Source organism: Hyperolius riggenbachi, chromosome 4 (genome assembly GCF_040937935.1).
Source record: "Hyperolius riggenbachi isolate aHypRig1 chromosome 4, aHypRig1.pri, whole genome shotgun sequence".
Taxonomy (NCBI): Eukaryota; Metazoa; Chordata; class Amphibia; order Anura; family Hyperoliidae; genus Hyperolius; species Hyperolius riggenbachi.
Window position 1 is genome coordinate 308,736,906 of NC_090649.1, and position 24,264 is coordinate 308,761,169.

General features: G+C 44.1%; 1 protein-coding gene across 2 annotated transcripts in view; it reads left to right on the plus strand.

Annotated features, from left to right (window-relative positions):
• Window positions 1-24,264, plus strand: part of PEX7 (peroxisomal biogenesis factor 7) — a 345,856-nt gene that overhangs the window by 20,216 nt on the left and 301,376 nt on the right. For both annotated transcript variants that reach the window (XR_011031176.1, XM_068279492.1), the window contains exon 3: window positions 4,206-4,356. Coding sequence is in view for 1 of the 2 variants with exons in the window: in XM_068279492.1 (XP_068135593.1) it covers window positions 4,206-4,356 (151 nt within the window). In the remaining variant the exon portion in view is untranslated. The remainder of the gene's footprint in view (window positions 1-4,205; window positions 4,357-24,264) is intronic.

Here is a 24,264-nt window from a genome sequence, read left to right on the forward strand (position 1 = left end):
TTTCTATAGCGCCAGCATCTTCCACAAAGTTGGGGGGCATGTACACCCATTACACAGCATTGTGAGACAAAAGGGGAAGAGAGCCCTGGCCAAAAGTCCTTACAGTCTAAACATTTAAGGTATAAGACAGTAAGTAAAGGAAATCAAAAGTTTGCTTTCTTAAAACAGAATTTGCGATAATTCAGGTTGGAGTGAGCTTGAGATGTCTCCCAGTGCATCACTGCTGAATATATGCAAATTAACCATTGTTGCCCTTAGAAGCTAAACACACCTCCAGATCCGAAATGTCAATAGTAAAATAGAGGCGCCTCACGTGATACCAGTCAGTATTTTTTCAAGGATACACACTGCAGCCACTGTAGGGGTGAATCCTCAGCCTCCAGAACAGTAGATATATCGCCAAAAGTCAGTAGCGCTGTGATAAGCACCCTTGGATAGTATGGTTCCACCTCCAGAGATCCCAAACAATATTTACTCTTCTCCTAAACGTGCAACTCAGTGCACAATGAAAGGAAGGAAAATGTGGAGTCTCTCAGTGGAAAATTCAACTGCAAATTTTATTCAAATGGATGAATTTTTAAAACAGATAAGATCAACTCACATCTAGAGGGTCCTACTCCAGTAGGAACCCCTCTGGCAATGAACGCTTCCCACTCCGTGTGGTACTACAAGTCTAAGCGATCAAAGTGGCGTTGCCCGCTCTCTTCCCGAGAGCAACTACCCCCTGATGACGGCGGAAGGCCGAAACTAGTCGGGAAGAGAGCGGGCAACGCCACTTTGATCGCTTAGACTTGTAGTACCACACGGAGTGGGAAGCGTTCATTGCCAGAGGGGTTCCTACTGGAGTAGGACCCTCTAGATGTGAGTTGATCTTATCTGTTTTAAAAATTCATCCATTTGAATAAAATTTGCAGTTGAATTTTCCACTGAGAGACTCCACATTTTCCTTCCTTTCATTGTGCACTGAGTTGCACGTTTAGGAGAAGAGTAAATATTGTTTGGGATCTCTGGAGGTGGAACCATACTATCCAAGGGTGCTTATCACAGCGCTACTGACTTTTGGCGATACACCTCCAGATCCGCTGGAATGTGAGGTGGGAAGACTACTATTTCAGTGTTGTCAATACTGAGTTTCAGAAAACAGGAGGACATGAAAGAGGCGATTGCATTGAGACAATCCGGGAATCAAGCTTTTAAGGTGTCCAAGTCAGGTGCTGAAATGTAGATCTGGGTATTGTCAGCATATAGGTGATATTGGAAACCAAAGGAGCTTATGAGTTGACCAAGACCATATGTGTAGATACAGAGAAGGAGAGGTCCGAGGACTGACCCTTGGGGAACTCCCAACAGTGAGGAGGCGTGGAGAGGAGGTGGTGCTGGAGTTGGCAACTCTTAAGGTCCTATCTGAGAGGTAGGAGGGAAACCAGGAGAGAGCAAGACCCTGAATGCCCATGGATGGGAGGATTTGGAGAAGTAGGGGTTGGTCCACTGTGTCAAAAGCAGAAGAGAGGTCCAGGAGGATAAGAATTGAGTAGAGGCCCTTAGACTTACCAGTCCCAAGGTTACTTTAAGTAGGGCAGTTTCGGTAGAGTGGCTGCGGCGGAATCCAGATTGGAGGTAATTAAACAAAGAATAAGCAGTGAGGTGACGGACTAAGTCAGAATAGACTTGGTGCTCAAGTCGTTTTGAAGAGAAGGGGAGGAGGGAAATAGGTCGGTAGTTGGGCAGGGAAGAGGGGTCAAGAGAAGGTTTTTTGAGTATAGGCGTAATAAGGGCTTGTTTGAAGGAGGATGGAACGATTAAGGCAGGTGAGATGGTAGAGGATAAGTGAGTAATGAGATGAGAGGGAATGGGGTCAAGTGGGCATGTAGTGGGACGTAATTTAGAGATGAGAGAGAAGACGGTGAGTTTGGTTAGTGATGAGAAGGTTGTCAAGGGAGTATGTAAGGTATGGGGTATGTATGGAAAGAGAAGGCTGCTGGTTAAAGTTTTTTCATGTGTTGGTGATTTTATCACTGAAGAAGGAGACCAGGTCCTCGACTGAGATGCAGGGAGTGGGAGTTGGGGATCAGAGGAGGGAGTTGAATGTAGCAAAGAGTAGTTTAGGGTTGTGAGAGTGTAAGGGGAGATTAGTGAGAAGTATGAATGTTTGGCTGCTGTAAGGGCCTGTCTGAGTGTGTGCAAAGCCTCTTTGTAACTGTGAAAATGCTCAGGTAAGTTAATTTTTTGCAAGCACTGTTCAGCTATCCGAGAGTGTCATTAGAGGATTGCGTTGCTTTTTACTGGTAACCAGAATTGTGTAATGATCGGTGTAACACAGAGAGGGTCTGATTATTGGTGATCTGCAGTATCACCAAAAATACAGATATATACCTGATTATTGATGATCTGCAGTATCACCGATAATCAGATATATTACTAACCTCTGGACACCTGAGAGATATGAGTGTTTGGTGCAACAGTAATACTTTGAGAACAATATCAGGAGGACAGATACAAAGGCAGTAAGGAATACTGCACTAGAGAATGAGTACCCTTCAGCAGCCTGAGAATCTCCCGCAGGGAGGAATCAGACTGGGAGAGGAAAGGACCAGAGCGTGAGTGACACCAATAGGAGGATGTCACTTACTGATCTGTGAACTATCTCTTAACTGAGGAGATAGTTCTCAAGGTCGGACAAGCCAGGTCGGCAACACACGGACATACAAATTACAAAGACAGGAGGCTGATTCGGTAATCCTAAGGCATGCAGGGTTTGGCAACAGAGTATCAGATATAGCGAAGTACCGAATCAGTGAACAGAAGAGTGGTCAGGAAAGCAGTAAGTCATAACAGATAATAAACAATGCCTAGTCTTGGGTGTGAGCTCCGTGATCATCAACACCCTGGAACTAGTCTGAAGTATAACAGAATGGTAACACAAGTCCCTAATCTTGGATGTGAGGTCCTTGATCATCAACACCCTGGAACTGGTCTGAAGTATAACAGAATGGTAACACAAGTCCCTAATCTTGGGTGTGAGGTCCTTGATCATCAACACCCTGGAACTAGTCTAAAGTATAACAGAATGATAACACAGATTCTGACAATAAGGTCTGAGTGCTTCCACGTAGAGATCGCAACGGCAGACAACCAGCGAATGACCAGCACCCAGTATATATAGCCCAGCGCTCTCCAGCGCCTCCCCTAAGTGCTGGACCAATGGGAACTGGTACAATCGTCAGCTGACCGGCTTGGTCAGCTGACTCCCTTCTGGCTGTCATAAAAGTTCTGCCTCTCAGCGCGCGCGCGCGCGTCCTTCTGAACCTGTGTGGACTATCAGTCCCAGCCACACCAGACATGTATTGCGTACCACCCGCCGCGCTGGACGTGGAACCAGCCGCACAGCTGTCAGGCCATGCGGCGGTTTCTCCGCGTTCAGCCATACTGGCAGATGTAGGACTACGCGTGCAAACCGCGTTTTCTCACAAATTGTACTTTAAATCTTTCTGCATGCATCTTGTTAGACATTATCTTGTAGGCATAATCATTTGATCAAAAGTCCAGTCAGAGATTTTTTTTTTTTTTATCATTACCATCCCACACACTGTACAAATACCCACTCACTGTACGCCCATCTGCTGCACACTTTCCTACCTGCTTTACTCCCACAAGATATACACTTCCCCATTATCTACACTCATGCACTCTATTCATACCCACCAAACTTTACTCCTAGACACTGTACACTAACATACTTGCTGCACACACCTGTTTTCCACTTTCGTTCTCCACTTCTCCACCTTCTGTGTGCTAGCGCATGTACAGTACACATCCCCACGCTAGTAAAACAATGTATGCTTAATGTAAGCATATGATGCATACAATTTGCATGCAAGACAGAATTATTTGCATCTAATTGACCATCTCTACTGGTCACAATAATAGTTAGTGTGCAAACAGCCATGTCGCAGAATAATCAAATATCCAGTTCAGTCACAAAGATTTGCAGTTATGAAAATAGAATGTTTACCCTGCACATAGAATCTTACTGCCGTAAATGAGCCTTTTATCGGGTGCAGTTAGAGATAACACAGCAATCTACAACAGCATGAAACGCTTAGGGTGCCCATACATTGCACGATTTTGCCGACCAATTGACCAATACAGGAGAATTGGTGCTGCAACATGGGAGCCTAATCGATTTTATATACCTCCTTCCACAGCTTTGAATGGAGTGATGCGCTATTTGACGTGACGTGGAGTGAGATTGGTGAGAGCTTACTTGTTACATCCAGTGGAGATGGATCTCTGCAGTTGTGGGATACATCTAAACCGCAAGGACTTGTACAGGTGTTCAAAGAGCATACCAAAGAGGTACAACATTCACTAATTAGCTTTGTATTACACAGTATAAAATTAACATGCAGTTGTGGCTATGTAGGAGTTTTTTTTTTGTTAAACTGCAGTTTGTTGAACTGCAATAACATATTGTAGAATGCGGTAAGTTATTCAGGGTACCCCCTTTTACAGCAAATATCCTGGTTTTAGCATCAGAAACACTTCCTGTAGCTATATATTGCTGTGTATTGGTAAGGCTTATTCTAAGCTGTTTATTATTCAGAATGCCCCTCCCTCCCACCGAGCATTCTGGGAGACCAGCTATATTTTTGTACTCACTTTAAAACTCTCAGTAACGGCTATTCTGCAGAGAGCAGTTGCCAGTACTAAAAATGTGGCCCCTTGTGATAAATTTCAGAATGTAAAACCTAAACCAGATAGGAAAATTTTAACAATGGGCCAACATTGGCTTCATAATTTATAAATGAATATTATAAGACGATAAGCAATTTTATTCATTATATTATTGTGGTTACACTTTCTCTTTAATACCTTACCAGACATTGCTGTTTGTAGATTACTGTTTGTATACGCTCTGCAAGTTATAATGTTTAGTATATTATATTATTGCTTATACGTGGTAGCAAGGGACAGGGCCTAACTATAATTTGCCGAGCCCTCCAGCAAAGAACTGTTTGCTGGGGAAGAGTGAGAATATCTCATACATTTTCATTGTTAAGACTGTTCCTAGAACCACAAGTTCTTTTTTTTTTTTTAATCCATTAGTGTCTATAGAGGTCCCAGGGACAGGAAGGGAAGGAAAGTCTTTCAACCATTGAGGACACTAAGCAGTAGAAAACTCCAAGAGCCACATACACCTTTCCACTTTATCCAAAAATAAACAAAAAAGTTTGGGCTGACGCTTCCTCAACAGAACGCCTGCACTAAAGAGAGTATAATTTTACAGTCTTTTATTTCTGCATAAACTATCTGATTATCATGTCCTATCTAAAATATGTAATGAAAAGTAAATGCAAGTGTTATTAACCATTTCAGGCATTTTTTTAACTACCTAAAGACCGCCTCACGCCAAATGGCGAGAATGCAGCGGTAGCCCCAGGACTGCCTAACGCCAACTGGCGTATAGTCCTGTGGGCGTGTTTTGTTCAGGCTTGCACATGCCAATGCGCATGCCTCCCCGCTTGAATGACAGAGCTCCGCTCCGTCATCAGTCTCTCAGCGGCGACTGTTAAATGGCAAAACTGCTGTCTATTTACATTGTACAGTGCTGCGATTTACGGCAGCACTGTACTGAGGACAGCCATGTCACTCAGCTGTCCCCTTGGAAGGAGCAGAGAGCGATCGGCTCTCATAGGCTGATGTCTATGAGAGCCGATCGCTGTCATTGGCTGGCAGGGGGATATAAAAATAACAAAAAAATATTTATTTAAAAAAATCCTCAAATAAATAAAGAAATTACTAAACATGCCGGCAGCGATCAGGGCCCACCAACAGAAATCTCTGTTGGTGGGCAGAAAAGGGAGGAGGATCACTTGTGTGCTGATTTGTCTGGCCCAACAGCAAGCACTTAAAGCTGCAGTGGCCTGAATTGTAAAAAATAGCCTGGTCACTAGGGGGATGTAAGCCTATTGTCCGGAAGTGGTTAAATAGGACGGGCTAGTGAGAAGTGTGAGGTGGCCATTATGGTGGCCTTAATTATATTTTCCTGCGGACAATCAGGTGGTTGTGCCCATTAACGTTACAAAAACCTGATAACCAATTTGATCAGATTAAGGGAATTGATTGGAAATTATTGTCTCTGGGATTGTATAATTAAATGTTTGGGAACCTGGAGTTGTAAAAAATCCTCCTAATAAATTTAAACTGTGATTAAAAGAAAAAAAATGTGATTTTTTTTTCTCTTCAACCTTCCTTTGCTCATTAAATTAATCAATTTGACGTGTTGTTAAATTTGGGACTGGTGACTACAAATTAAGTTACACAGTAGTAGACAAGACAAATAACATTTATATAGCGCTTTTCTCCTGGCGGACTCAAAGTGCCAGAGCAGCAGCTACTAGGGCGCGCTCTATAGGCAGTAGCAGTTTTAGGGAGACTTGCCAAAGGTCTCCTACTGAATAGCTGCTGGCTTACTGAACAGGCAGAGCCGAGATTCGAACCCTGGTCTCCTGTGTCAGAGGCAGAGCCCTTAACCATTACACCATCCAGCCACCATATGTAGTAATACTCTACATATGCGTGGCCTGCAGGGCTGTAGTGAATCCACTGAGAATGTTGTGCACATTGAACGCAGAGGTTTTGTCTATCACCCACAAACTTGTTTCAGATCGTGCATGAAGAATGTGTAGTAGAGGAACAAATCCCCTCATTTTTGTGTGAATTACCTGCACATAACTCTTAGATATACCAATAGTTAGAGTGCTTATGGCCTGATCAGTGTTCTTCGTTCCTGTCTGCGCCCCCTGCATGTATTGTTACAAGGACTAGTTTTGATTTCTATTTATCTGCCATTTCTGCAGCTTCATCCTAAAGGTGGCCATACATGAGACGACTTGGTGGTCGATCGACCATCCAATTCTGCTTAGTATAATTGGAACGGATGAAAATCTGTGCCGCCAAGTGCATGTCTGATCAACAATGAGACCAATTTTGGGCCGAAATTGGTTGCATTAGTCGATTAGACATGCTGCAAGATGTCGCACCATTGTCGTCAGTCTGGAACGTGGCAGTAACGGCGAGCGATATCAGGATGGGTGGTGAAACTCCCGGCGCTGTTTATGTGTGTATAGATGTGTGTATGTGCATTTATACACAACCTGTCCTTTGTTGTGCTACCCGTCCTCTTCTGAATCTGCCGCTACACTTCCCATACACGCTGCCGGCACATAGCTTGCTGCTGTGCGTGTGACGTGTTAAATGCGCCACACTGGCCAACGTGTAAAGGAATAGCAGTGGATTTGTGGACAGACACAGGACAGGTAATGTATAAATGCACATACATATACATTATACATAGGGAAACGGCGGCGAATGTGGCGGACCCAGCCAATTCCCAAGAGATTTCATGCTGAAATTGATTGGGAATCGGCCTGCAGTGTATGTGCAGCTGACAGATCTCTCTCTAATCAGATTTGATTAGAGAGAGATTTTTCTCTTGGTCGAATCTGCCCATCATCGCTAGATGTATGGGCACCTTTAGTGTACATCGCATCTCTGGTGTACATAAAAAACACAGAGGCTCACTAATGAACGTTACAACGCCCCATTACATTCTCGTGTAAAGCCCTGTCCCCTTGGAGAAAATGGCCGTGGCCTTTTCTACAATTGAGGCAAAAATGATTAAACCCCTCCCCCCTTATGAAGTTAGACCATGCTTTTTTAAATTTCTCTATGAAAATGCTTGTTATTTGGGAAACAAATACACTATAAAAAAAAACATTTTCCACTAATTGTAATTAGGATTTTTTTTATTGATACACTGAGTTGAAGCAAGGGCAAAAATAAGACATCCAAAATTATTATCCCCTTGACAATTAATGGTCAGTAATGTACCTTTTCTGAGCCACAACTGACAACAATCTCTTAGAGCAGTTCTTTGCTAGGTTGGTACCGGTCTCCTAAGGTATTTTGGTCCATTCTTCTTTTGCGAAATGTTCTAGCTGGTCCAAATTGCATGGTTTCCAAGCATGAACATTCACTTTGAGAACCTGCCACAGAATCTCAATAGGATTGAGGTCTGGTCTCTGTGCAGGCCACTCCAGGATCTTGGTTTTGGTGTCCTTAAGCAACTTTTAGACTAATTTGGATGTGTGCTTTGGGTCATTGTCTTTTTGGAAGACATAGCGATGACCTAAGTCTAGACTACAAGCATATTGCTGCATGTCCTCCCTCAAAATTTCAACATCATTTTATTTTTTCATGCCATGCACCCAAAAAAGGCTCCCTGTGCCTGAGGCCACAAAACAGCCCTACAGCATTACTTTCCCACCACCATGTTTAACCCCCCTGGCGGTCTATTAAAAACCGCCAGGGGGCAGCGCGGCCTTTTTTGTGATTATTTTTTTTTTAAATCATGTAGCGAGCCTAGGGCTCGCTACATGATAGCCGCTGTGCAGCGGCAACCCCCTCCCCTTTTCGATCAAATCTTCACAGAACGAGATTTCCTGGAGGGCTTCCCCCGTCGCCATGGCGACGGGGCGGGATGACATCATCGACGTCGTGACGTCATTGGGAGTCCCGATCCACCCCTCAGGGCTGCCTGGCACTGATTGGCCAGTCAGCGCACGGGGTCTGGGGGGGGGGGGGGCAGCGCGGCAGATAGCGGCAAATCGGTGGGTAGCGGTGGCGATCGTTATGCACACGCAGCTAGCAAAGTGCTAGCTGCGTGTAGCGGAAAAAAAAATTATGAAAATCGGCCCAGCAGGGCCTGAGCGGCAACCTCCGGCGGCTTACCCTGTGTCACACACGGGGTTACCGCCAAGGAGGTTAAAGGGAGCCCGAGGTGAGAATAAAATGGAGGCTGCCATATTTATTTCCTTCGCAAAACATAAGCAACATCCATGTGCCCAAACAGTTCCAGTTTACTACCATCAGACCAAAGCACCGACTTCCAAATCACATATTTTCCTTTCCAATGTTCACGGGCAAACCTAAGTCAGGCAGTGATGCTGCTCTTTAAAATAAACCAGAGACGAAGCACCCTCATGTGTTTTACCATATATATCAGTGGAACATTAGAGAAAACACCTACCCTGCTCTCTGTTTCATTCTTCACTGCTCAGCCTGCCTGTTATCAGCCCTGATAAAATCCCCGACTGAACATCCAGTCTAGCTTTACTATAATGACTCAGCTATAATGATTCCTGATCAGAGCCACAAGGGGGCAGGCTTGGGCTTGAAAAGACATCAGAGAAGACAGACTCGGCTATAATGATTCCTGAGCAAAGCCAGACTGAATGCTCAGTCAGGGATTTTATCAGGGCTGATAACAAGTAGACTGAGCAGTGAAGAATGAAACATAGAGCAGGGTAGGTGTTTTCTCTAATGTTCCCACTGATATATATGGTAAAATACATGAGGGCGCTAGTCTCTGGTTCACTTTAAGTAAAGGGGTTCTTCTGGGATGATGGCCCTGAAGCCCACAATGATGAAGAGCCCTCACAACTGTGTTCCTTGAAACATGAACTCCAGAAGAGGCCAGGTCAGCAACAATCATCTTGGCAGATATCCTGGCTCCTTGCTGACATCAATGACTATTTTCCTCTCTAGAGTTCTAGAAATCGTGTGCTTACAGCCAGGCTAGGTTTATTTCTTATATAATTTGTCTGTACTTGGCAATGATGCAATGTACAGCAGTTGTAGACACTGTGAATCACTTGGAAATTGCATTGTATCCTTCCCCTTTATTATGAGCCTCTACTATCTTCTTTCTGAGCTCCAGACTGATTTCCTTTGTCCTTGGCATGGTGAGTAAAAGTGCCCATATACTGTATCTGTCGATGTATGAGCAGATCGACTAAGAAACAAATCTCTCTATAATCAAATCCGATCGGAGAGAGATCTGTTGCCTGTCCATACACTGCAGGACGATCAATTTCAGCATGAAATCTCTTTGGAATTGGCCTTGTGATGACACATCTGCCCCCCGTGCTGTCCCCCCAGTGTAATATGTGTCCTGTGCTGTATACTTTACTTGTCGGTGTCTGCCACTGGCTCCAGGCTTCGTTCTCATACATGCCCCCCCACGTGGTTGCCGGCAACCACACACCCACGTATACGCCAACAACCATGGACACTATGCTGAAAAGTGGGAGAAGGGTAGGAGGCGCCCGTGGACTTATAACTGTTACTTCAATAATGATTAGAATAAGGTATTTAATTTTCCTACCTTATATCAGTAGATACGCACAATAGTAGTAGTAATTTCTCAAGCTTTATTTGGGCACAATTGACAACGCGTTTCGCGGCCACGCCGCTTCCTCAGGTCTATAGGTGTGCCTTAGAATACAATATGGCCACAGTCAGGACAAACATACAATTAAAACCTAGTACAATACGTTTTAGAATATTGGTATAATACAATATTAGTATTGAAAGATATATAACATGATGTGAACATAATAATGTAACCAATAGTGTATGGTTCCATACACAAGTCCTCAATAAAAACAATCATATGAATTTAAAAACATGGCATGTATCACAGGAGTACATGGAATACATAGAGGCACCGGTGGGCCCCTGGGATGTGCCCGGATGTGCACAGGGTTATGTGGTGCCGCTCGTGCAAGACAACATATGCACTTATATATACATTATGGTCAGAGCCTCTGAAATGACTTGTCGGGCCCCCCCCGTGTATATATGCAAAATAGGATAATGACTTGTGGTTATCCTGGGGAAGGGATATGAGCACGGGGGGAAACTTAAAAAGTAACCCCCCAGAAAGAGAGGATGTCATTTAGCTAGGACGGGGAGGGAGAGGGCATGTGGCCCGATATGTGGGAGGCACATTTTATCTGCATATGTTTACACCAAACCCCAAGTATAAGGAGCTTACCTACAGTGTCCACACTTATGTCCTGGGCGCCATATAGTGCTGCTCGTGCGGCGGCGCCAGAAATATAGAGGAAACCGCGCGTCCTGTGGGAGTCTCCATGAGGTCACCCGGGGGCGTGGCCAGGGGCTGGGTTCGTTGGATCGCAAAGATGCGCCCAGTCCGGGAAAACCCAGGCGACGTCATGGGAGGCGTGGCAGAGGGTGGAGGCGTCCGGGGAGGGGGCGTGGCGTACGGCCGTACGCGTCACGTCCTGGGGAAGGAATATGCCGGGTGGCGCAGTGCCAATTCCGCGTATACGTGGTGGGCGTGATGTGTACGCGCGCACAACACGCCCAGGGGAGGGGCCGTTCGGGCGCACGGCCGTGCTGTAGAGCACGATGTGTGTGCCAGCGGCCATATTGGAGAAGACCAAAGGGGGAATCCATTTTGGGAGAGGGCCAGGACGTGCAAAAGAGCACGGATAGATGTCCGGGGGCGTAATAAGGAAGGCATATGGGGGCGGCCATAATAGGGAAGGACTTAATCGTGCAGTGAAGCACGAGGGATGGTTCCGGGGCCATTTTTGTGGAGGCACGTAGTGGCAGTCCTGTGTAAACATAGAAAAAAGGCATATTATACAGGCCGATAAAACTGCCATGAGTTGTGACAAATAAAATGAAGCACTAAAAGTAACAGGGCAACTGAAATGACTATAAAATGAATATAAAAAAATGAATATAAAGGAATTAAAATTAAAGTTGCTAGAGTCAACGCTCCAGGTTATTTCAGACCCCAAAAAATGCCTTGGTGCATTTATAAAATACAGGTTAAAACATAGTGCAGTATTCAATCAAATAGTAATAGCAACCGGACTAACACAGTTTTTTATATAATTACAGAATACATGTACATGGTGAAATTGCTTTCCTTATTTTTCAAACAGCAATCGACTGTGTATCTTATCTGAGCATACTACGTATAGGTATATGTTGAACACCGGATCGACATATGTCCATTTGGGCTTGGATTAATGAATCCTAGGTGGAGTGATGACAAGGAGGGTGCAATGTGGTACTGTCCTGTTCCTACATGGGAAGATAGGTTTTCGGGTTCCTGCTATTCAAGGGGACAAGGCTGGAGGGGGGGACAGGCCAGTGGATAAAGGATCAGGACTGAGGGAAGTGGGTCCCATGGACAGGGAACGGGAGAGGGGAGGAATAGGAGCAAGGGGGGGGGGGAGGAAGGGGGGAAAGGAGGGAAGGGGGGAGGAAAGGGGGGAGGAGGAAAGGTGCAGGAAAAGTAGGGGGGGGGGGAGGGGAAAGGGAGGAGGGGGGAAGGAACAAGGGGGGGGGGGTAGGAGACAAGGGAAGTGGATGGATGCCTATGGTTAACTTTTAGGTCATGTTAGAGAACTAAGAGGGCTCTGATTAACTTTTCAGTCACACTAAGGACACTAGCCCTCCTAATTCCTTAGTGTGACTGAAAAGTTAATCAGAGCCCTCTTAGTGGAAGGGTCAATGGTTGTCATGAACATATCACTCTACCCCCCCCCCCCTCTTTTTCTGCTGATGCGACTATAACTCATTGACTGCCAGTTCAATGTGTCTATTCAGCAGAGGGAGCATAATGTATACACAGGCAGAGGGTGCCTCCTGCCCTGCAATGATTACATTTGCCGATTAGCCAGAGATAAGCAAGCCTGTACAGCTCTCTGCAGTGAAAATACATATTTTTACACACAGGGAATGCTTGAAAATGCTTTCAAATGTTTCATGTACCAAAAATGTGTTACTGAAATTTTAGTTTTAGGAGTATAATCTACTTTAAGGCAATTGTCAAACATACAAAGATTGTAGCAATCTCTCCCCATAAATCTCTAGCACAGTTGCTGCTAATGTTATCGGATGGATTTGCTAAATATGTCACATCAGCAGCAATGTAAAACTCTGTGGACTTGAATTGTACTTTGGGAAGTCAGAAACAGCAGAGGTCAGCATAAACACCAGGCATTCTGCTATCTGATTGTGCTACTCATTTAAGTGTCTTTTGCCAAGATAAATGGAGCTGAGATCACAGATTTAAACCAAGACATGCCTTTTCTGATCTGCACATCACGGATATGCAACAAAATACTTGTTAGTTATGTTTTTGTTTAGTGGTAGTACATAAGTATTGTGATATTTGTCTTCTTGATGAGAAAATATAACATTCAAGCTGTGGAAAATTACAGTCTTTGGTATTAACCATCATCATTTATTCTGAAAGCTTAATCACAGTAATTACTAGGAAAACTACATCTGGATATGGCACCTACACATAAAAATAACTTCCACAGCATACTTTAAAATAGCGCAGAATAAGGGATTGCTTAAAAACACCTGTCAAATGGACAATTCCACTAAAGTACTGCTTTAATAAAAACATTTGAAGACTGAAAAAATATTGTCTTTCGTGTACAGGTGTGAAAGTCTCAGTCCTTGTTATTATAAAAATATTTGCTATCAGATGCATTTATGGACATTGTTCATTTTCCATCCTCTCTAGTTATCTGTAATTTCTTGGAGAGTGTTAGCACATTCTCCACAGCTGTCTTTCTGAGCGGGTCTTGAGGAGAAACAACCATCTTCTACCAATATGGACACAGGATAATAGCCCTCCCCTTGCGCTGCAGTTTAATTGTGTTTCCTGTTCACTGTGGATCATAAGGCTTCTCTTTACTGGGTCTGATCTGAGAGGTTATTTAGGACTCTAGGTTTTGGTTTATAATTTTATTTTTATACCCTGCCAAGTTTATTTTTTCAGATAACCCTCCAGGACAGGTGCTACATATGAGATTTGGGCCCCGCCCCCAACAGGAAACACAAAGAACTAGCTCTCTATAAGTTCCACCTCTAATCTCTACCTGCCAGTTCTTTGTGTTTCCTGTTCCGGGGAACACCTAGCTCTCTCGGCTAGGAAAGGTGGTCAGCAGCCAGGCAGTGCTGAGGCCATCCAGAACTAGTAAGGTGACCCTGTCCCGTGGGATACTTGGGATACTTGGGGGTTACCTTTTCCACTAACAGTGGAATCCTTGGTGGTGTCCGGGCAGGCGCTACGGAAAGCTGAGGAGCGGCATCGGAGGCGGCAGAGGCGGAGGCCATACGTCTGACGGAGGAGGCAGGCACCAAGCGGAGGCGGAATGGTGGCTTCTAGGAAGCGGAGTGCAGCCAGCGTGTCCAGGCGGAGGCGGAGGACGCGAGCGCTGGAGAGGAGGCACTTCCGCCCTTACAGTGACGTCATGTCCGGCGACGTCACTTCCGGTCCGGGTCAGGCGGCTTCTTAGATGCCGCAGCGACCATCCTCACATGCGGCGGCGGCGTTGGAGGAGATGGACACAAACCAGAGGTCGGCAGATCAGGTAAGTGTGGGCAGAGTCGGAGGACAAGCGCCCGTCTGATCTGTGAGGTCTGATTGAACGCTATTATATTACATACCGCTGTCTGATGGAGGTCTGCATTTCTTTGTCGTTTTTTGGGCATATCTGCAGCAGGCATTTAGACTGATTTGAGGCTAAACATTATATATTGGCTGAAAATAGGCGGTCATTGTTGGAGTTAGTGCATCTTTTGCGGTTTTATCATTTGAATCGCTGCTTAAGATGTATATGCAATGGTTTCAATATCTGTAAGCAGAAATAGCTAGTTTGTTATAATGCTTATCTTTTTCAGACTTAAAGGGAAGGTTCAGGGAGGGTGGGTTAAAAATAAAAATCAAATTCCACTTACCTGGGGCTTCCTCCAGCCCGTGGCAGGCAGGAGGTGCCCTCGCCGCCGCTCCGCAGGCTCCCGGTGGTCTCCGGTGGCGCGCCCGACCTGGCCAGGCCGGCTGCCAGGTCGGGCTCTTCTGCGCTCCAAGGCCCGGAACTTCTGCGTCCCACGCCGGCGCTCTGACGTCATCGGACGTCCTCCGTGCTCTACTGCGCATGCCTAAGAAGGCTTTAAATAAATCTCCAAGGGTGATTTACTCATCAGATGAGGAACTGGAAAGTCAGCCTGACAGAAGGGATGCAGACTCTAGGTCCTCTGAGGAGTTGTCAGAACAGGAAGAAACAGGTGACTTAGGTAGATCTTCCAAGTTTAAGTTTGCCGCAGAAGAAACAGAGGAGTTATTAAAAGCTATCTATTCGACTCTAGACATTCCACAGAAAAGTACATCAGAAAAGACATTGCATGATAAGCTATATACGGGGATGGAACCTACAGATCAGCTTTGTTTTCCTTTTCATGGTACAATGAAAAATTTGATTACATTACAATGGAAAGACCCAGATAAGAGACTATTTACTTCAAAAGGGTTTAAAAGGAGATTTCCTTTTACAGAGGAGGACTCCAAGTTATGGGACTCATGTCCTAAACTGGATGCAGCCTTTAGTCAAGTAGATAGAGATAACGAACTAGCGTTCGAGGACTTAGGAAGGCTTAAGGATCCAGGGGATAAAAAAGTGGAGTTCGCCCTTAAGAAGGCTTGGTCAGCCTCCGCAACTAACTTTAACCCAGCCGCCGCTACAACCTGTGTGTCTCGCACTATGTCGGTTTGGTTGGAAAGATTAAAGAAATTAGTTGATGAAGATGCGCCTAAGAAAGATATCTTAGAGGCAATTGAAGTGATTGAGGGTGGCAATGATTATGTCATTGACGCTGCTTCTGAGTCATTAAGGGTAACGGCGAGATCAACAGCCCTAATTAATAACGCTCGTAGAAATTTGTGGTTAAAGACCTGGGATGGCAGTCAGGCGTCAAAAACCAGAGCTTGTAATATACCATTTTCAGGAGACTTGTTGTTTGGTCCACAGCTAGAGGAGGTGTTGGAGCGAACGGCAAGTAAAAAGGCGACTTTTCCTAAGAAAAGGAAATTTGAACCAAAGAAAAAGCCATTTTTTCAAAGGAAACAAGCGCAAGGGAAAGATCAGCAGAGGCGTAAACCCTGGTCAAGTAATACGTTTTTCACTAAAAGAAACCCCTTGTTTAAATCTGCAGAGAACAAGGACAAGCCGTGACGCCAGCAGAGTGAGGGGAAGGTTAAAGCAGTTTCTGTTAAATTGGAAGAAAATGACAAAAAACAAATTTATTCTAGATTTAATAGAAAAGGGATACAAGATCCAGTTTACAAAAACCCCTCCCAAGAGATTTACAATGACTCAATCCCCAAGGATTCCAGAGGAGAAGAAAGCCATGCTGGAGATAGTACAAGATATGTTAATTCGGGATGTGGTAGGCAAGGTTCCTCAGGCCCAACAAGGCCAAGGATTCTATTCAAGAATCTTTCTCGTGAAAAAGCCTACAGGCAAATATCGTCTGATACTAAATCTAAAGCCTTTAAATCCCTTCATAAGGTACGAGAGATTCCGAATGGAGACAGTATTTTCGATGCGGAACCTTCTTTCTCCAGGGTGTTTCATGATCAATATAGATCTAACAGATGCCTACTGGCATATCCCAATAAGGGAAGAATATCTAGACGATTTATTAGTGGCGGCCGACAGTATCCAAAAGTTGGAGGAACACAAGAATATAGTGTTACAGCTTCTGGAACAGACAGGATGGTTAGTCAATTTGCAAAAATCAGTCCTGGTTCCGGCACAAGAGATTCAGTTTCTGGGATTCAGAATAGACTCGGTGTCCTAGAAATTGTTTCTTCCACAAGACAAGGTGGAAAAAGTCCAGACAATGGTGCAGGAGTGTCAGATAGTGAATGTCACAACTATCCGACAAGTCATGAGGTTAATAGGTTTTTTAACCTCTACAGCCCCGGCAGTGTATTGGGCGCTGAAACATATAAGGCAAATACAACAGTGGCTTCTTCACAATTGGAAGGGAGGTCAGGCAGCTCTAGAGCAGACTCTATCCTTACCAGTAATAGTAAAACAGTCATTGGACTGGTGGACTCAAAAAGACAATATAACGAGAGGTCGTTTATGGAAATGTCCGGTGACAAAAATACTGACAACAGACGCCAGCCTCACGGGGTGGGGAGCCCATATAGAAGGCAGGTGTTTACAAGGGACTTGGTCAAGAGAGACAATGACACAATCATCCAATTTTCGGGAATTGTTGGCAGTAAGGGAAGCACTGATTCAGACTATAGACATAGTAAGGGGATTCCACACTCAGATCAGATCAGACATCATCACGGTGGTGATGTATATAAACAAACAAGGTGGAACAAGATCACCGCAATTGTTAAAACTAGTACTGGAGATTCTAGACTGGGCGGAAGACAATCTGCAGTCAATTTCAGCAGTACACCTCAAAGGATCATTGAACACCATGGCGGATTTATTGAGCAGAAAGAAATTATCAAACTCAAAGCTAAGATTGAACCCGAGTATATTCAAGGAATTGACTCAAACATGGGGTCATCCACAGATAGACCTGTTCGCCAACTGGGAAAACACACATTGCAATCAGTTTTTCTCACTAGACCCAAGAGGAGCTTCAGGGGTAGATGCATTGGCCCAACCATGGGAGTTCCAAATCGCCTATGCCTTTCCTCCAATTCCTCTGCTAACATTAGTATTACAGAAACTAAAGGGGACTTCGATGCATCTAATATTAATTGCACCCAATTGGCCAAAACGAGTTTGGTTCCCAATGATAAAGTCGATGCTGGTGTACAGACCGATCCCATTAAGAGACAAAGCAGATCTCCTCAGAAGAGAAGGAGACTGGATTCAGATTCCCAATCTTCAGTTGACAGCCTGGTTTCTGAAGGGCAAATCCTAAAGAAAAGGGGTCTATCGGACAGGGTAACAAAGACTATATTGGATAGTAGAAAAACAGTAACTCAATCAATTTACTTAAAATATTGGAAAACTTTCTGTGAATGGAAGAAGAGAGTAGGTCTCAGATCTAACAGACTGGCTATTGTATTAGAATTTTTGCAAGAAGGAATTGACAAGAAACTAGCGTTAAGTACATTGAAGGTTCAGATAGCGGCTCTGTCAGTTTTCCTTAATAGACGACTAGCATTGGAGCCCTTGGTGATCAGATTTTTAAAATCAGTGGAACGATCCAGGCCAGTGATAAAACGATCATATCCAAGATGGGATTTAACTTTAGTTCTAAATGTCCTCATGAGTGATCATTTTGAGCCTTTGAACGAAGTGTCGTTACGGTTTCTCACAATGAAGACAATTTTTCTGGTGGCAATCACTTCAGCAAGGAGGATAAGTGAGCTGGAGGCTCTAAGTTCTATAGAGCCTTTTTGTTTAATTTTTCAAGATAGAGTAGTCCTGAAGACGACAAGTGAATTCTTGCCAAAGGTTGCTATTCTTTCTAACAGGATGCAAGAGATTGTATTGCCATCCTTTTGTAAAAATGCCAAGGAAACTAAGGAGATTAGGTGGCATAAATTGGATGTAAGGAGGTGTTTGCTTTTTTACCTGGACAGAGTAAAGGATTTGAGGAGGTCAACAGCTTTATTTATCAATTTTGCGGGGGCAAGAAAGGGCGAAAGCATGTCAAAAGCATCAATAGCAAGATGGATTAAAGTCTGTATTAATGAAGCATATAGACTGAAAGGAGTTCAATGTCCAAAGGAGGTAACAGCACACTCAGCAAGGTCAGTGGCAACTTCCTGGGCCTACAGAGCTGGAGCAACAGCAACCGACATCTGCAAGGCGGCAACCTGGAAGACGGTGAACACTTTCATTAGACACTACAGATTGGATCTACTATCAGCGGAAGAACAGGCATTTGGAAGGAAAGTTCTTCAAGCTGTAGTCCCTCCCTAAGGTTAGTGTCGCTTATTGCATATCATCTCATATGTAGCACCTGTCCTGGAGGGTTATTTGAAAAAAACAAAATTAGCTTACCTGGTAATGCTGTTTTTAATAACCCTCCAGGACAGGTGACCCACCCTAATACTTATATTTTCATATGAAAATGTGATTGTGTAAAAAGTTGGAAATATAATCATGTGTTTAGTAATATGTAAAGTTTTATGGTATTCTATCGGAACAGTTGATTGGAACATACTGGCAGGTAGAGATTAGAGGTGGAACTTATAGAGAGCTAGTTTTTTGTGTTTCCTGTTGGGGGCGGGGCCCAAATCTCATATGTAGCACCTGTCCTGGAGGGTTATTAAAAACAGCATTACCAGGTAAGCTAATTTTGGTTTTTGGACTGCTTTGAGGGTCCTATGAGAGCCAGACTGGAATTTGCAATTTTTTAAATTACTTTGGACCACCTTTTCTCCTTTAATAATTTGTAGTAGGCTTGTTCCTTATCTCGATAATTATCGATGAAAATCGGTGCCGCCAAAAGCATGCCTAATCAACGATTTGACCAATTTTGGGCCAAAACTGGTTACTGGTTAATGTATCCATGTATCCATCTGACATGCTGGAAAATCTTGGGTCGATATGCTCGCTTAGGAAGCTATTAGATAAATTACTAGTGTATTAGTATTAGGTTCCGTCCACACTTGTCAGGTAGCAGATCAGAATGCGTTTGAAACGGATCAGTTTTTCTAAAAACTGATCCCTTTTTCAAAATGTTGTGCTTTTGCAGCTTATGCTTCCAGTCCGTTTAGACATATGTCAAAAACCTGTCCTTCCTTCCTGTTTCAATTGGAAAAAGAGGTCCGCAAAGACGACGCTGAGGGAAGGAGCAGGCGGTAGGCAATCTGCTTTGGCATCTGTGTTGTGTGCAAACGTTTTCTGTGTAGTGGGAGATCCGTTTTTATGTTGCCTTTCATTGCCTACACTGGTATCCGGGCTCCGTAAAAATCTGCAAAATCCTGACTCTCCGTTAAGTTTTCTAAAACTGAGCCCACGGATTCGGTTTTTGAAGTGTGTGAAGACGGCCTATTTTTCACATTGGTATCCATGGCTTTGTTTTTGTCCAGGGCAAAAAAACGGAGCCACCGATACTCTTTTGAAACAAGTGTGAACCGACCCTTACTAGTGAAAATAAAATGCTTGACAAGATGTATGCTCGGAAGATTGAAAGGTCGTTGTTGACACTGTATTGTCAACTAACATCATTACTCATATTTACGCATATTTAGGTTATTTGACTATACGCTATTTCCTTTTAGCCAATAAACCAAATCATTTACTTTTCCAAAAATAAGTTTGTGTGTCGGAAATTATTCAAAAGATAAGTGCATCACAGTCCATCAAAAGATGGGCCGCATGTTGTGGTTTTATAACCACCCTTAATCCTCACTTATTGTCTATGAGTGAATGGGCACAGAAATCTGCATACTGTAACGTAGCAGAATTTGTATCTGACTTGCACAGAGGGGCTTAGAAAATAGCACAATGCGGAGAAGATGTGCTCAGTTGAGTATAAAACTAGGTTAAAAACACTAAAATCAGAAAAGGGGGAGGTGGCTTGCCTCGATAACGACAGTCGCATATGTCAATAATATCTATAAGCACATGCAACGCATTTTGTGGCTCTAAGCCCACCTCCTCAGGCCAAGTACAGTGCCAAAGGATCATACAGCTGGAGTATTGAGCACCTCTGAGCTTAGAAAATGTATCAGGATTTTTGGGCTGTGGTTGTTCTTCAAAGATTTGTAGTACAGTTACACCCCATAAACAGCATGAACATTGGTCAGTTCTATACATTACATAGGCATTTTATGGCACATCTGTGTGTAGCCTAGGTGGCACTACGGTATATGTTTTTTTCACATCAGAAAATTAAGAAAGGCTTCCTAAATCTTACCTAAAGACTTGGTCTAGTTTGGAAATAAAGGTTTTTTGTTTTTTTTTATAATCTTTATTTTAGAAATTGTGTGTTACAGTTGAAAACATAGCAAGCAAAAATGTTGCATATTACAGACATTGTTGATCAAATTAAATAGCTCATTAACTTCGTACAATTCAACATTTCTTGTAAAAGTGTGTATGATCCAGTGCACAAGGTGCTTACAATATATTTAACACTTATGTACATTCATTAGTAGTACTATAGGAGCTCACATTATACTGCCCATGAAGGCTTAACCATCTATGGAATCTATAAATGTGTTGTACAGTATGAGCGTTTGTCCACTCAATCCCAATTTTGATTTTAATAATTCTATCCCTCCCTCCCCACCCTCCTCCCCCCTGTTTTCTCTCTGGGTGTTTCTCTCCTGTGTGTAAATTTTATTTGTTGGTGTCCTGCACTGTTTTGGATAAGCACCACCATCAACTTTTGCCTCAGACCCGTTTGCACTACACTTTCATTACTCCTATGCTAAGCTAAGGGCTATTCAATGCCATCTGGAATTCTGTAGTTTTAAAGTAGTTCCAGTACGCCCAAGTCTTTTTATAGGACTCTGTTTTATCTAGTGCTGTGTATGTGAGATTTTCCATCAGCTCTATGCCATCTATTTCCTTCATCAGTTCCTCCACACCTGGGGAAGCTTCACTTCTCCAGTGTCGTACTAGTAAGCATTTGGCTGCATTGAGAATATGCTTTACCACTGGTGTTTTATAGCTTCTCATAGCCCAGTCATTAAGATGAAGAAGGTAAAACTCAGGGGAATAAGGAACTGCTCTATCCGTCACCGATTTGATGAGTCGTTCAATTCAGTGGCGGCCGTGCAGACCGTGCCGCCGCACGAGGGCCCCTGAAGTTCCGTTGCTTCAGGGGCCCATTAAGTATTTTTTTATTTATTTATTTATTTTTTTTCCCTGGGGGGCCCCGACTCCTATCCTCCCTCCCTCACCTTGGGGCCCCCCCTCCCGGTATGCGCGGCGGGAGAGTGGAAAATACGGGATGTCTCCGGGGCTCCAGGCAGGCGCTAGAGGCTCAGTGGCCACTTGGTCACCAATGTCTCCAACTCTATATACGGCTCGCTACTAAACCAGGAAGTAGCGAACAGTATACAGAGTTGGAGACATATTGGAGACCAAGCGGCTGAGCCTCTAGCGTCTGCCTGGAGCCCTGAAGACTTCCTGTATTTGCCGCTCTCCCGTAGCGCATATGGGGAGGGGGGCCCTCCGAGGTGAGGAAGGGTCCCCACCCGGCTACCTAACCACCCACCCGGCTACCTAAACACCTACCCGGCTACCTAACCACCTACCCACCCGCACCCGGCTACCTACCCACCCGGCTACCTACCCACCCACCAGGCTTCCTACCTACCTACCCACCGAACTACCTAACCACCCACCCGGCTACCTACCAACCCGGCTACCTACCTACCCACCCGGCTACCTACCTAACCACCCACTATTTTCTGGGCATATCTGTTGACTTGATTGCACGTATTTTCTGGGCATATCTGCCGACTTGGTTGCACGTATTTTCTGGGCATATCTGCCGACATGATTGCACGTATTTTCTGGGCATATCTGCCGACATGATTGCACGTATTTTCTGGGCATATCTGCCGACATGATTGCTCGTATTTTCTGGTCATATCTGCCGACATGATTGCATGTATTTTCTGGGCATACAGTGGAGGAAATAATTATTTGACCCCTCACTGATTTTGTAAGTTTGTCCAATGACAAAGAAATGAAAAGTCTCAGAACAGTATCATTTCAATGGTAGGTTTATTTTAACAGTGGCAGATAGCACATCAAAAGGAAAATCGAAAAAATAACCTTAAATAAAAGATAGCAACTGATTTGTATTTTATTGAGTGAAATAAGTTTTTGCACCCCTACCAACCATTAAGAGTTCTGGCTCCCACAGAGTGGTTAGACACTTCTACTCAATTAGTCACCCTCATTAAGGACACCTGTCTTAACTAGTCACCTGTATAAAAGACACCTGTCCACAGAATCAATCAATCAAGCAGACTCCAAACTCTCCAACATGGGAAAGACCAAAGAGCTGTCCAAGGATGTCAGAGACAAAATTGTAGACCTGCACAAGGCTGGAATGGGCTACAAAACCATTAGCAAGAAGCTGGGAGAGAAGGTGACAACTGTTGGTACGATTGTTCGAAAATGGAAGGAGCACAAAATGACCATCAATCGACCTCGCTCTGGGGCTCCACGCAAGATCTCACCTCGTGGGGTGTCAATGGTTCTGAGAAAGGTGAAAAAGCATCCTAGAACTACATGGGAGGAGTTAGTGAATGACCTCAAATTAGTAGGGACCACAGTCACCAAGAAAACCATTGGAAACACATTACACCGCTATGGATTAAAATCCTGCAGGGCTCGCAAGGTCCCCCTGCTCAAGAAGGCACATGTGCAGGCCCGTCTGAAGTTTGTCAATGAACACCTGAATGATTCTGTGAGTGACTGGGAGAAGGTGCTGTGGTCTGATGAGACCAAAATAGAGCTCTTTGGCATTAACTCAACTCGCTGTGTTTGGAGGAAGAAAAATGCTGCCTATGACCCCCAAAACACCGTCCCCACCGTCAAGCATGGGGGTGGAAACATTTTGCTTTGGGGGTGTTTTTCTGCTAAGGGCACAGGACAACTTAATCGCATTAACGGGAAAATGGACGGAGCCATGTATCGTGAAATCCTGAACGACAACCTCCTTCCCTCTGCCAGGAAACTGAAAATGGGTCGTGGATGGGTGTTCCAGCACGACAATGACCCAAAACCATACAGCAAAGGCAACAAAGGAGTGGCTCAAGAAGAAGCACATTAAGGTCATGGAGTGGCCTAGTCAGTCTCCGGACCTTAATCCAATAGAAAACCTATGGAGGGAGCTCAAGCTCAGAGTTGCACAGAGACAGCCTCGAAACCTTAGGGATTTAGAGATGATCTGCAAAGAGGAGTGGACTAACATTCCTCCTAAAATGTGTGCAAACTTGGTCATCAATTACAAGAAACGTTTGACCTCTGTGCTTGCAAACAAGCGTTTTTCCACTAAGTATTAAGTCTTTTATTGTTAGAGGGTTCAAAAACTTATTTCACTCAATGAAATGCAAATCAGTTGCTATCTTTTATTTAAGGTTATTTTTTCGATTTTCCTTTTGATGTGCTATCTGCCACTGTTAAAATAAACCTACCATTGAAATGATACTGTTCTGAGACTTTTCATTTCTTTGTCATTGGACAAACTTACAAAATCAGTGAGGGGTCAAATAATTATTTCCTCCACTGTATCTGCCGACATGATTGCACGTATTTTCTGGGCATATCTGCCGACATGATTGCACGTATTTTCTGGGCATATCTCCCGACATGTTTGCACGTATTTTCTGGGCATATCTGCCAACATGATTGCACGTATTTTCTGGGCATATCTGCCGACATGATTGCACGTATTTTCTGGGCATATCTGCCGACATGATTGCACGTATTTTCTGGGCATATCTGCCGACATGATTGCACGTATTTTCTGGGCATATCTGCCGACATGATGTGTATTTTCTTGAGAAAACCTGCACAATTATGTGAATTTTCTGGGGAAAGGGTCACCAAAACTTGGGCC